We start from the raw sequence: 14,883 nt of genomic DNA on the forward strand, positions 1-14,883 counted from the left end.
ACACCTGGCTGCCCTGGTATCTTACCTCTTCACTTACATGAACTTGGAATTTTCCAGCTATATAGCTACATGAGAGCAATACTGACAGCTTATAACTTAGTCATACAAATAATTATATAATTTTTAATTTTTTAAATTTTTTTGACACAGAGTCTCACTCTGTTGCCCAGGCTGGAGTGCAGTGGTGCAATCTCAGCTCACTGCAAGTTCCGGCTCCCAGGTTCATGCCATTCTCCTGCCTCAGCCTCCCGAGTAGCTGGGACTACACGCACCCACCACCACATCCAGCTGATTTTTTGTATTTTTAGTAGAGGCGGGGTTTCACCGTGTTAACCAGGATGATCTCGATCTCCCGACCTCGTGATCCACCCGCCTCGGCCTCCCAAAGTGCTGGGATTACAGGCGTGAGCCACCGCTCCCGGCCACAAATAATGATATTCTTTGGCAACGCTGAAATAACCTCCTGCAATCTTTTCAGATTTGTTATTTTCATAGTATTATTCTTACAAAATCAGAGGCTTTCTTCTCTTCGCTGTGCTCGAATCCACCTTTTTTCCTTTTCTTTGAAATGGAGTTTTGCTCTTGTCACCCAGGCTGGAGTGCAATGGCGCGATCTCAGCTCACTGCAACCTCCGCCTCCCAGGTTCAGGCAGTTCTCCTGTCTCAGCCTCCCAAGTAACTGAGATTATAGGTGCCTGCCACCATGCCTGGCTGTTTTTTGTATTTTTAGTAGAGAGGGGTTTCGCCATGTTGGCCAGGCTGGTCTGGAACTCCTGACCTCAGGTGATCCACCTACCTCGGCCTCCTCCACTTTTTTTCTTACTCTGTAGATACTGTTTTTCCTTCCCCCACACAGCACTTTATTTCTTCAATTACTTGATATTAAGAAAGGAATTCTAGATACCCTCCCATCAGCAGTTAGTAAGTTACTTTTAAGCATATTCATTGGATTTCATGTTTGTTCTTCCATTCAGTGATGCTGTAGGCCACTGGAAGCTCATTTTGTGTCTCTCAGAGGACACACAGAATTTTGCTGTGATTTCTTATGGTTCAGTGGTCACAGTGGCAACAATAAACTACCCAAAGCCCTGTACGGTGAACTCTTTCCCCTCACCTTCCAGGGCCCTGGAGGAGATTGAGATGTCAGGGGTTTGGGAGACCTGCAACTCATGTTGTGGCTTGGGTACAAGTATCCTAGATGGCAGCTTTATTACCACACTTGGAACAAAAGAGCAGGGCAGCATGTCAGCAAGCAGCCCTCCAAAGCAATGCCCTTCTGCACACATTGAAGTAATGTGCTCAGGGGTCATGCTCTGTTGAATTGGCTTTGTGGAGCAGATGGATGACAGCTGCTGAATGAAGACAGAGCAGAAGTAGAGCAATCATGTACATCTAAGAGAATCTCTAGGAACATGGGGAAGCGCAGTCTCATGTCAAGTGCCATAGCTACTGAATGCTGTGATGTGCTATTCTATCTCATAACAATGAGAAAGTTTATTTTGACTAAATCCATTATCCCTACTGTGAAGTTTAAGAGAGGAAAAAAAGCCAAAAGCAGTGAATGATATTACAGCTATATCCTAGAAAGACTATGCCTGCTTTCTGTTGATGAGACTGCATTATTTTTTTAATCATCCTTACGTATGTGGTTAGTAAAATACTATCTTCAGATCTGTTTACTAACCATATTATTCAAAAGATAATGATATATGAGCTGAAGTTTCATAAGCATCAACTTTTATCTCACATTTTTTTTCTTTTAACTCATAGGCTGCATATATTCAATATAATGAATATTCATTAAGCAGCCAGCAAGTGCTAAGCATAGTGGGAAACACAAAGATAAATAATGTATGGTCCCTTTTTTCAAGTTTCTCATAGTCTATGGAAGACAAGGCAAGCATACTGACTATGATGACTTAATACAAAGCAAAATGCGTTACATTCCTTACTAGAATTGCAAATAAAAATGCTGTAGGAGACAGTATAAGGGAGAGTTGGGGGACCTTTTTGTAAAGAAGGTATGATTTAAGAAAAAGTAGGATTTAAGAAATAGGTATGATTGAAGAACCAGGATAAATTGCATTTTAACAGGCAGAAGTGAAGACCGTGTGTTCCAGAGGAAGAGGAAAATATGAACGAAGTCAGGGAGGCAGAAAAACATAGGGTATGTTCACAATCCTGTGTGTCATTCAGAGGGACTGAAAAAGAGTTTTGTGACAGGAAATCATGGAGGAAGTGCTGGAAGATACATTAAACCCAAGCTAAAGTGTTTCCACTTGCTTTCATTGCATCACCTCGAACCATAAAGATGAGATGTTTGTAATACAGCTGTATTGTCCACATCGAGTCTTGTCCTTTGCAATCTAAAGTTACCGCAATTTCGAGTTATTGAGAGACAGAGAGAGAAGCTGGCTCTAGGTCTTAGGATGTCTGCACCAGAAAGAAATACCTAATACAGGGATTAGAACTCAGGTTTGCTTTTAGAAACTGTTCTTCAGTTTACGCAGGAGTGATCAAGTTGTGAAGAACTGGTAGATTCTAATCAAACTCAAAGTGTAAGTCAGAGAGGTTATTTTTATTTGTGTAGTGTAGGGGGAATGTGGGACCTTTTAATAGGACCCTCCTCCTCTTAGGCTGTCCTAGGACCTCGCTGACAAATACATAGCAGACCTCTATTTTCTCTCCTCTCCTGGCCACCTGAGGTGGGCTGGGTTGGGGAGAGGGTGAGGCTCTGTTATTGGTAACATCCTACATGTCTTCATAATCTACAACCAATTGGTTGGATTTAACACTCAAACCATTTTGCCACCCCTTACCTAGAGGAACAGATTACATCTTGGAAGTTTATTGATAGACATAGAATTTGAGGTAAAGAAGTTTTTATATTTATAAAAGCTGTTTTTATAAAACCCTGATGTACTGCCCTTCTCTATTCCAGAGTTATTTCTTCCAACCGTGATCAGTTGGACATTGAACATTTTACCACTCTCCTTTTGCAATATTCCTTATCAGTTACCCAAATTTGCTATCTTATAGTATACTTCTATTATAGTAATGATATCACCAGTCCTCAGTCACAATTTCTTACCCTTTGTTTTTGTTTTTATTTTGAGACAGGGTCTCATTCTGTCTTCCATGCTGGAGTGCACTGGCATGATCATAACTCACTGTGGCCTTGAACTCCCAGGCTCAAGAGCTCCTCCCACTCCAGCCTTCTGAGTAGCTGGGACTACAGGGGCTGGCCACCACACTCAGCTAGTTTTTCTTTGTTATTTTTTAGTAGAGGCGAGGTCTCGTAATGCACTAGCCTCAGCCTCCTGAAGTGCTTCGATTACAGGCGTGAGCTGCCCACCTGGCCCCTTTATTTGTATGTTAAGCTGAGGCTTCTTTATAAATGCATCGTAATCCCTCTGCTGAAATTTAAGAAGCATCCTACCTTAATCAGGAACATACACATTATTGCTTATGAAAGTTAGTTGTCTGGATAGATCACTAATGGCCTCCATTTTATATGAATTCTCATTAACCTATTGGTTTCATAGAATGACATTCTCTGACTTCAAACTCGATCCAAAAGAATATCATATAGCTTGTTTTAGGAAGCTGCAGACTCCAAATCTAAAAGCATGATTTAAGGCATGAGTTTATTTCATGTACTTTCCAAGTGGTGAATTAATTATGTGCCTTATTTTTAACATTCCGTTGTTCAAACTTTATTGGGAGAAGAGCTTTTTGGATAAAAGGAGAAGGGAGGGGAATAAAGCAATAGAAGTCATAATGGGTAAGGACCATCGTCAGGTAAATTATTGTTACTCGTCTTTGACAGGTGAAAGAAGTAAGGAGCCTAAATGTGAAATCTGAAATACAAACTGCTCAATAAAGATTTTACTGAAACAGTTTTATTTTTTCTGTTTCTATACAAAACTAAAACATGACTATTTGAACCCCATTAAAGATAAAATCTCACTAATTATTGTAATTGTGTGCATATGGCATCTGAATAGTTGTCATTGTCTTGAATTATCTTGACCACACAGTGCTTGACCAAGTTTCTTCATAGCAGCTTGAGGGTACTTGATGGGTTAAATAATGACTTGTAATCACAGTTATCTGTAATGGAACTAGAAATAGAATCCACAAACTAGTTCTCATGTAGCATTTTCTGCTTTCTGTATGTTTTTGAGACATTTATGTTTGTGCATCTTGTGGTCTAAAAGTTTATTTTCTTATAGAAGGATCATATCCCAGCACTCTTGGGAATGGCAACGGCTTATATGATCTTGAAACAGACTCCACGAGCCAGAAACCAGCTGAAACGTATTGCGAAAATGAATTGGAACACTATTGATGCCGAAGAGTTTGAGAAGAGTTGGCTGCTACTTGCTGATATTTACATTCAATCAGCAAAATATGACATGGCAGAAGAACTATTAAAACGATGCCTACGTCATAATAGAGTAGGTGATTGAAGAGTAGAAAATAATTATTGACCTTTGCTGCATGAGCTTTCCATATAGATATCATTGAGTGTTAGTCCATTTACAAGGATTCCTGTGTGATTTTTGAAAATTAAATGTTTATTCTTACCACAATCAAGAAACAAGCATTAATAATAAGAAAAAAGCCGTTTGTCCTTTAAAGTTTAAAAAAAAGAAAAGATTTATGCAATTTCAAGTTTCAGCTCTAGTGATGCCCTACCTAACGGAAGGTGTTTTTGGAATGTCAAACGTTTGCCTGTGATTATCCATCTCATCCCAGAACTAATGAAAATTGCAGAAGAGCATTAATTGCGGACGTCTGTCCCTCCCATTAAGAAACATGCTTGATGAATTTACTGCAGCTGCATGTCATTTTCTCATTATTAGAATCTATTATGCATAATATATTTTGTGGGAGAAAGTCTTTTCAGCTTTTAATTTTGTTTGTTTAATAAAAATTCCTTATCTTTAGGTATAAAATTGAATATTATAAAGTCCTTAGAATTTAAGACTTTTTACTAACATTTTGATGCTTAATTACAAAAGATGTCATTATAGCAGTTCTTTAAAGTTAAGATTTATTTTTTTGTTGAGAAATAATTGCACACAACTTAGAAATGATATGTATCTTCATATATTTATATCAATTACTTCAAAATCTTAATCACAGTAAATCTGTTCTATTCTCCTTGAGCAAATTAGATTACAAATGGACCATTTATTTTTTAAAGAGGAATTGTGATTATTTAGTACTATTAAGATTCTTTCCTAGGAACTTAAGAACCTGAATGATCCAAGCATTTATCAATGTATAAACTATTCTAGATGATTAGTTACATAAATTTCATATTAAATTGGCTTTGAAAAGTAGAATGCTCATTAATAGGCTTTGAAAATCTAAACTGCTGAATAGTTTACCCTTTCATATCTAGTCTAGGATTAACCAAGATTGCATGGGAATTTCAGTGCACAAACAGAATTTCAGTTTGCCAGAACGCTGATAACAATACATTGCATGGTTGAACATGATGGCTGCTTTAGAAGCTTCATTCAGCCCTGCTAGTTGAATATGTTGATATTGAAAGCATGACATTTAAGAACTAAAGCTTAGGAACCTTGAATTATATAATTTAAAAAATGGAAGTCATCCATATCTGGGGCAGGAAATGTACAAGACAACACTAGACTGTCTTGCTGTACCAGATGATGAAGGAAGCTATCCATGATGATTAGAGTTTGTGTCAAAGATCTAGGGGCCAACTTGAAGACACCTGCAGCAGCCGAAGTTGGGATACTTTAAGTATCGATAAGAATGATAACTGCAATATATTGAAACACATAAAATCTGTTTAAATTCATGACTTCTCAAAGATCCAAAATAGAAAAAAACAAACAAAAAACCTAATTGGTGACCACTACAGTATGCTAGTGAACTGACTGCTATTTCTAAAGCTTGCAAATAAATATCCTGCCTTTTCTATACAGAATTGGTTAACCAAATAGTCAATGAGACGTTTCTCATCATAGACATTTTCCAGCTAACAAATGAAGAAAGACTGATAGACTGTCCCCATTTTTCAACCCTGATAAATTTATATATGGATATAACATCACAAAAAGATGGAGAATCAGACATTCTATGCTTCCCAATAGAAGAACATACATCAGTGGCAGGGCTAGGGTTGGGATGAGACAAGTGAAACACTCAGTAGTCAAGATAAATAATAATTTAATGCAGCTGTGCTGAACTTCATTGGAGCCTGAGTCAAAAGAGAATATGTGCATTCCTATATTCATATTTTTATGTTTTTTAAAAAATGGGTAATTGGTAATAGTTTTAATGAAAATATTGCTGGTGAGATTTCTTCCATTAAAGTGAGAAAAGTAAAATGATAAGAAATTAAGTTTAGGTATAAATAAAATGTTCCGTCTTAAATGTAGTGATTTTTAATGTATACTTTCAGATTCTTCAATATTTTTAAACTCATATTCTCGGAAAAAAATACAATTAAGAAATATACAAAAACACACATCCATGTTTTTATGCCTCAGGCTCCAGTGTGGCTTATCATGGCACTGATGTTAGAAGTAGATTCACCCCTCCCCTCCAGAATCAAAATGGAATCCAAACCTCTAATTACAATTTCCAGAAAATGTCAGTGACATAGGAATATGTTATATAAACACCACAAAGATGCAGTCAACTAAACCTGCGTTGTGAGAAATTTGGGGATAAATGTTCGTTTCTATTGCATTTCTTTTCAAGAAAAGAGACACAGAGAGACAGACAGACATACTAAAGGGAAACCTCTAGATCAAAAAAGACTAGATCAAAACATTGACCACTTACAATGTTTGGTCCTTATTCAGTCCTCAATCTAACAAAAACAAATTATATTGAGACAATTAAAATTTGGACAGTACTGGATATTTGGTGCTATTAAGGAGTCGTAAACATTTTAGGTGTGATAAAATTGTTTCTGTTTAACATCTTTAGAGATGCACACTAACACATTTAGACTTAGTTGATATAATATCTGAGGATATTTTCTGTTAATACAGAAGGGTAGGTTTGTGAGATAGAGGTGAAACAGTATTAGTCACGAAATAATTGTTGAAGATAAGGGTTTGTGGAGTTCATTATGCTCTTATCTCCGTTTTTGTGTGTGTTGAAATTACTCATAATAGTGTACATGTGCTTGTGTAAAATACAAATGCCCTGTTGTGTATTTCTGATTCTGTAAAGAAAACCCTGATCCTGCAGATTTGTAATGGAGACTTGCCATCAGAATCATTTATTAAGTTCAGTAAAAAATTTGATTGCCTAGCCAAGGTTGAAAACCATTGTTTGATTTGTCATTTAAATGGGTTAATATGATTGACCTCTATAGTCACAAACATCCCATAAAATCTTAGTGATATCAGGTTTAATCTATTGATGTCTCCCATTTTTCTTCAGTCTTGCTGCAAAGCTTATGAATACATGGGATACATTATGGAAAAAGAGCAAGCGTATACAGATGCCGCCTTGAACTATGAGATGGCATGGAAATATAGCAATCGGACAAATCCAGCAGTAGGTGAGTTTGGCAATCACCTAGATTTTTCACAGAAAAATTATGTTTTATTTATTACTTTTCATTTAAACGCATTTGATTTTTTTCAAAACGATAAACATTGAGTCAATTTTCATTGTCAACCTTTCCGAAAGGAGAATAAATTTTATATTTATAATATATTATTAGCTACTAATAGTTCAATTTCCTGAGTTCCAAACTTGTCCTCAGTCACCTCAGTGTACATCTAGTCTAATTCTGCCTCCTTCTCTTCCTTCTAAAAGGAGGTGCTATTTTGAAATTGGGAATGCCATGGAAAAAGATGTTTCCATTGCGAAGTAAGTTAGGAAAATATTGCATTAAATTTAATTACACAGGTTTATTTACTTCTCAAAGCTGTTAAACACTAATGTATATTGTGATGGATATCACAGAGGGGCCGTGTTTCCCACAATTATTTGACCATGGGCCATTTTTTTTTCTCCTGAGCATCTAGAAACATCATCCACTCCCAGTGTTTTATAGGCTGTTAGTTTGAGTAATGCTAATCTACAGTGTCCCTAACAGAGGTGGCATCAGAATATATGTCATGACCAACCTCTCCCCTCATGCCAGGGAGCTCATCCTCATGTTTGTGTACTCTGTGTTGGGTTGAAATATGTCTCCTTGAAACTGCCCAAGTCTGTTTTCCGGAGCAACCTACAGAATGCCTCCCTCTTACAGATCATGACCCTTTAAATTGCAGTCTTCTGTCCTGTGTCCTAGGGCTTCTTTTCAAGCCATCTGCAGTTACTCGTCCATTCTTCCTAAGATTGAATTCTGTCTGAGTCTCTCATCTTCCTTGTTGCTGTTTCCTGGAAGCTCTAAAATAGTGTTTCCCAAACTGTGCTTTGGAACACTTGGGGAGATTTTAATAATTATTATTATTTTTAATTAAACAGAATGGAGTATGAAGGTGGTAGATGCCATGGCCATGTAAGTTTGGAAAGTGCTGCTTTATTTTTCCATGCCTCTCTGACCTGTTGTACCATAAATGAAAAACCTCTTGACTATGATTTGGCTAGTTATAATTAAGCTGTTTTATTCTTTTGATTAGGCATTTTGTCGTTGTTAATTCAGCCTAAGATGGCATCAGTCTTTTCAGCAGCCATGTCACAGTGTGAATTCAATTTTGATTTGCAGTCAAATGAGTCACCCTCACACTAACTGCTATCAGCTCAGGTCTTCCCTCATCTTTTAGTTTCCTGGAGTCTGTTCTTATACTATACTAGACTTCTACAAAGCACAAGAACTAATGATTTTATAGTATTTTTTATTCTAAGGTGTGACATATCTTTTAGAATAAAGTCACCTCATAAAATAAAAAGTCCTTAAATATCCTTAAAATATTAATTTTGACACTTTATTCCACAGAAGGAATGCACATAGAAGTTAAATTATTTATATATTCCATTCCTTGGAAGACCTCAACAAATAAAGAGATTCCAAATGACTAGTTCTTTCATTGTATCATCATTGTATTTTGTAGATTATTTTATCAGTTCCTCCAACTTTGCTTTGGTAAACATTTATTTCTAAGGCTCTCCATTAATTCCTCAATTTCATCCTTAAGATTGTCATTGCATCTAACTTCCTCAACCTGCCTGCCAAATAAACAATGCATTTCACTTTTTCAGTTGTCAGAAAACCCTTAAAATCGTGCTCATGGCCAGGCGCGGTGGCTCACGCCTGTAATCCCAACACTTTGGGAGGCCAAGGTGGGCAAATCACCTGAAGTCAGGAGTTTGAGACCAGCCTGGCCAACATGGTGAAACACCATCTCTACTAAAAATACAAAAATTAGCGGGGCATGGTGGCAGCCACCTGTAATCCCAGCAACTCGGGAGGCTGAGGCAGGAGAATTGCTTGAACCCGGGAGGCGGAGTTTGCAGTGAACCGAGATCACACCACTGCACTGCAGCTTGGTTGACAGAGTGAAACTCTGTCTCAAAAAAAAAAAAAAAGAAAAGAAAATCATGCTCATGCTCTTTCCATAGATTTCAGGATTGAATATTGTCATTATAAGAGGCACCAGGATGAATGATGAATGGATAATTTGCTTGACTGCAGTAAATTGCAAAAATTTATTTATAAATAAATATATATATATACACATACATATATACACAGCCACATCATTTTGTACACCTTAAATATATACGAGGAAAAAAAGAAACACACTAGGAACAACTGAGATCCAATGAGAGAAGAAACTATTCATGTTGCCCCCTTCATACCCATTCTCAGGTTACGTGACAGTCATTAGACTGTGTACAATGTTTGCGTTCTCTCTGTCTCTCCTGGTTGCATGTGGTTGAGTTCTAGTAAGTGTGGCAGGTATAGCACAGCTGCAGTGCACATTTTCTTTCCCCTTTTGAGCTCTTTATTTCCTCTGAAATTTTTGTACTAGGTCGTGTATCAAGTTTCTTCCAGTGTTAAAATTCTGTGATGATAATATATTGAATGTTTACATATAAAAAATGCTAATATTTTGTGGTATTCTAAGGTTTTAAAAAACCATTTCACAAGTATTTTATGTGATTTTTAAAATTATACTAAGAGTTAGAGGGAGGAGTTGTTATTCCTGGTTTAACAATGAGGAAACCTGAAAATGACAGCTCAAACCACTTGCATAAGATCCCAAAGCTAGTCAGGAAGCCACAAAGCAAAACTGACATCTTGACTAGTTTCCATGTAAGTATGTTTGGCATGACATCTTAAAAATTGCTTTTCTTTTTGAATGTCACAAACCCTTTTAGTTCATTTTAGAATTTGTTGGTAATGACATCAAATTTACCTCTCTGGAATGTCGTATTTTTGTCTAAAATCTGAGCTGTGAGATTCTGTCATAGGCCCTGCGCACGTGTGCCTGTGTGTGTGTGTAGATACATATATATACAGTCATGTGTTGCTTAACAGTGGAAATATTCTGAGATATGCATCGTTAGACAATTTCATTATTGCGTGAACATCTTAAGAGTATACTTATACAAACCTGGGTGGTAGATCCTACTACACACCTGGGCTATCTGGTATAGCCTATTGCTCCTAGGCTGCACGTCTGTACAGCATGTTACTGTCCTGAATGCTATAAGCAGTGTGTGTATGTAAACGTATAAAAGGTACAGCAAAAATACAGTATTAAAATCTTTGGGACCACCATGATGTATGTGATCTGTTGTTAATGAAACATCATCATGCAGTGCCTGACTATATAAAATAGTATGAATTTTAGATCATTTCTGTTTCTTTCTTTTTACTACCATCTGATAATGTTAGCCAGTAATTCTTTTCAAACACTTAAAATTTTAAACATTTGGTTTGGTACTTTTATTAGAGCCCAAGAGCACTATTCACATTTCTTATTTCATATTTTTAAGAGGTAGAGTGAGATATTTATTATTACACATTATTTTATATTGCATTATATCTTGTTTACTGAGTGCACAGCTACTGTTACTTTTCTTGTCTTCTTTTCTCATTTTTATAGCATGTTACAGGAGAACAACATCCATTGAAAGGAATGTCTTAAACATTCTTCTAATTGTTGATAGTAGAAATGTGGCATTTCACTATCAGTAATTGTGAGAATTCTTACCAGTCATTGATGACTAATCTGCCTTCCTCTGTGTTGCCCTCCTACGTGCTTTGTCTTTTCGCCATACTCCAAGTTCATCAACTCCCTATGTGTCCTACCACTGGCCTTAATCCACGCAGTTTTCTCTGTCTGAGAGTGTCCTTGATTCCCACTTTAGGCTAGTTTATGCCTCATTCTTCAGATTTCAGACATCTCTTGATACCCTCTTCTTCCCCGATTCAGGTTCTTTATGGTAACTCTTGGCCTGGATCTTTCTTTCATAACATTTATCTCAGTTTTGAAATTATTCATTTACTCAAGAAATTATTTTAAAATGTATTTTTTCTCCTAATAGAATGCAAACCTCGTAACTGTAGGCATCAGTTTGCCTGTGTAAGTGCTAAATAAATCTGTACTGTATAAATGAATGGCTGTGTTGTCATTTACTGCCTTATGATGAGTTTTTACTATAACCTGAAATAAATGAGACTTTTCTAGTAAGTTATAGAAACCACAGTTGCAGAATGGCAGCTTTCTGACCAATCAATGTATTCACCGTGATCCTTTTTTCCAACTCCACTTTCTTTTCTTCTTACACTTCTTTTGTGTCACTCTGCCTTCTATTGTCACACAACTTCTCTGTACAGTGTAGTTTAGTTGTTCATTCAGCAGCCTCCCTTACAGATTCTCTAGTGAGTAAGCAAAGAGAGGAGGAGGCAAGGAAAAGTAATAGTAGCAGTGTACTCCATCATTCTGTTTTATGGTTTTTGTCTTAACAGGATACAAACTGGCATTTAATTACTTAAAAGCAAAAAGATATGTGGATTCAATTGACATATGTCACCAGGTAAACACTTAAATTTAGATTCCTTAAAATTTTTCAGATGCACAATTTCCTACTTTTTAAAATCTCCAGATGTATGTGAATAGAAGTAGAGGATATATAATTTTAGTTAAATAATTTATCAAGTATGTTTAGGAAGATTATCCATGTTCAAAATTTAGAAAATGATGTTCACCTGAATAAAAAACATGTTTTTACTTTGAGATCAAATAATAAAATGTTTATGTCAATTTAAAGACAAGGACAACTGAAGGGTACATATTAAACAATAAACCATAGAATATTTACATGTATGGAAAGGAGTAGGATTAAAGAGGTGGAGTAAAAGAGACTTTTACTTTAAAAATAAATAAATAAAAAGGACCAGTGAGAGAAACATATTAAATAAAATTTAGTCTTTAAGTTTGCAGATATTTGAAGACAGTATAGATTCTCCAGATCATTGTTCTGATTAGAAGTTCTTGTGAATGTGTCTGAATCTGGTTATTAGAGAATTCAGATTGATCAATTAGAGATAAAAAGGAATTCTATTAGAAGTCATTCAGTTACATTCTGTAATTCATCCCCTACGAAATGATCACCTACTAAAATGACAAATATTTAAATTATGGTTTTAGAATTTGCAATCTCTTTATATATACATTGTCCCATTGATATTCCATATAAGACATTCTATTAAACATTGTGAGGACCTCCAAGAAAAGTTCCTTAGAAAAGAATTTTGTAATGCCCCTTATCCCACAGAGCTATCTGTTAGCATCATTACGGTAAATACTTGGCCTTAGTAATTGCAGTTAGTTACTGAGTCTCTGTAAAGCAGTATTTCAGTCAGGTTAGGGTTGTATGCTAATGTAAGGCTATATATTAGGTTCATTTTTGGAGTTATTTAAAAAAGTATCTCCCCACTCTTAGACTCAGTAGATCTAGAAATATGTATATCTCAAGATCATTTCAGGTAAAGCTAATGTGGGCTGCTGTATAAAAGTCACTTTCTAAGGGTTTATCAAATATTATGAATGAAAAGCTAAATTACAAAACTATTCTAAATCATTGATTCATAATTGTTTTATACAACTCATCTATTAGCTAAGCAATTATATTTGTTATATTTTCCACATTTGATATTCACATTCTATTGTTCTCATCTAACTACCGTTAATATAAAGGAATCATCATGTTACATTTAAAATGCCACCATTAAAAAGTGTTATAGCCGTTGTAGTATTAGTACAAGGAAATCTTAACTATAATGCTCATTTTTAGTAAATTGTGTAGCTCCGTAGTTTTTGATCATTAGTTTCAAGTTTTTGTGGGTTCTTTATTTGTTTTGCAGGTTCTTGAAGCACATCCAACTTATCCAAAAATCAGAAAGGATATACTTGATAAGGCCCGTGCATCTTTAAGACCTTGAAAATAATTTTAACTTAGGTGTTGGTTTAACAGGAAATGAAAGAAATCTAACTTAAAGTTCTTCCTGTTCAAAACAGGTTTGAGCTCAGTGCTTTGTTATTAGAAGTATCCCCTTTTTTGTCCAGCAGAGGTTGCTGCTGTACATCAGGAGAAGTACTGTGGTACTATGTGAAACTGGTGTTTCCTAATGCAGTTGAATGAGAGCTGGTCTATTTGACTCTGTTTTGATTAGGTACAGATTTGGTGACTCTGTGGTAAAGACTATAATTATTTCTATAAAGAATATTTTGTTAAAATCTAGGTAATTAAATACCCTGTATCTTTTCTAAGGAATATCGTTTATTTCAGGAAATATATTTAAAATGCATTGTTCTCTTTTAAAGTGGTTTTGTTATATTCTTTTTTTTTTTTTTTAAGACGGAGTCTTGATCTGCCACCCAGGCTGGAGTGCAGTGGCACAATCTTGGCTCACTGCAACCTCCGCCTCCTGGGTTCACGCAATTCTCCTGCCTCAGCCTCGCGAGTAGCTGGGACTAAAGGCATGTGCCATCACGCCCAGCTAATTTTTTGTATTTTTAGTAGAGACAGGATTTCACCGTGTTAATCAGGATGGTCTTGATCTCCTGACCTCGTGATCTGCCTGCCTCGGCCTCCCACAGTGCTGGGATTACAGGCGCGAGCCCATGCTCCCAGCCTGTTTTTGTTGTATTCTGTGTTGTTTCAAAGATTGGAATAAATCTGCCTGCAAATAACTCATGAAAAAGACAACATATATATTTTAAATATATATTTTAATAAAGGTTTTATAAACGTATGGTTTATATTCCTCTTGGAACTCAAAAGACGTGGTAAGTTTTGCAAAATCAGGGTAAGCTTCCCTGCATTCTGTAATGTTAATGGGTGGTGCTATGTTGCAGAAAATGTAACTTTCATTAAAAAATCTTTTTTGGAAGAGGATAAAAAGTGTGTGTTTCCCTTTCCTTTCTTGAGCTCATTCTTCCTGCTTTCAAGGCTGCTGTGGTCTTAAGAAATAACCAGGACCTGAAATCTCAATTTTTAATAGGTCCCTTATTAGGGATATTTAACCTTAGCCTAGAAAACTTGTTCTGCAGGTGTAATTTCAGACACTGTAACATTTGATGGTAAAGGCTGACCAAATACTTTTGGTCAGCAGGGAGTCACAAAGCACACCATGTGAAGGCAACAGTTTCCCCAGCTCTGTCTAATAGCACCCTGGCATAGAAGCTTTCACTCTTACACTAAATTTAACCTAATCTAGACTTAATCCTTAGCATTATTTTTAATTTCTCATCTACATCTTTTTCAATTTTCCTTAAAATTGTAGTAAACACAGTCCTCAATTTTATTTGCATTTACAATAAACAGTATTTGTAAGTCATTTGTTGCTTTTTATTAAATGTCCTGTGTTTGTTTTGAACGACATTCTCTTGTTTCTGATCATTTCTCCCATTTTTC

General features: G+C 36.0%; 1 protein-coding gene across 5 annotated transcripts in view; it reads left to right on the forward strand.

Moving 5' to 3' along the window:
- TTC21B (tetratricopeptide repeat domain 21B) overlaps window positions 1-14,806 on the forward strand; it is an 88,349-nt gene extending 73,543 nt beyond the window's left edge. The window contains exons 26-29 of one of the 5 annotated variants that reach the window (XM_033231251.1): window positions 4,236-4,460; window positions 7,441-7,561; window positions 11,933-12,000; window positions 13,331-14,806. In XM_033231251.1, the coding sequence (XP_033087142.1) occupies window positions 4,236-4,460; window positions 7,441-7,561; window positions 11,933-12,000; window positions 13,331-13,408 (492 nt within the window). In that variant the 3' untranslated portion in view covers window positions 13,409-14,806. Of the gene's footprint in view, window positions 1-4,235; window positions 4,461-7,440; window positions 7,562-8,478; window positions 9,030-11,932; window positions 12,001-13,330 lie in introns of those variants that run through there. The other 4 variants (XM_033231252.1, XM_033231254.1, XM_033231256.1 and 1 more) reach the window with 4 other exon arrangements.
- The last annotated feature ends 77 nt before the right edge of the window (window positions 14,807-14,883 follow it).

The sequence above is a fragment of the Trachypithecus francoisi genome, unplaced genomic scaffold, assembly GCF_009764315.1.
Source record: "Trachypithecus francoisi isolate TF-2019V2 unplaced genomic scaffold, Tfra_2.0 Lachesis_group13, whole genome shotgun sequence".
Taxonomy (NCBI): Eukaryota; Metazoa; Chordata; class Mammalia; order Primates; family Cercopithecidae; genus Trachypithecus; species Trachypithecus francoisi.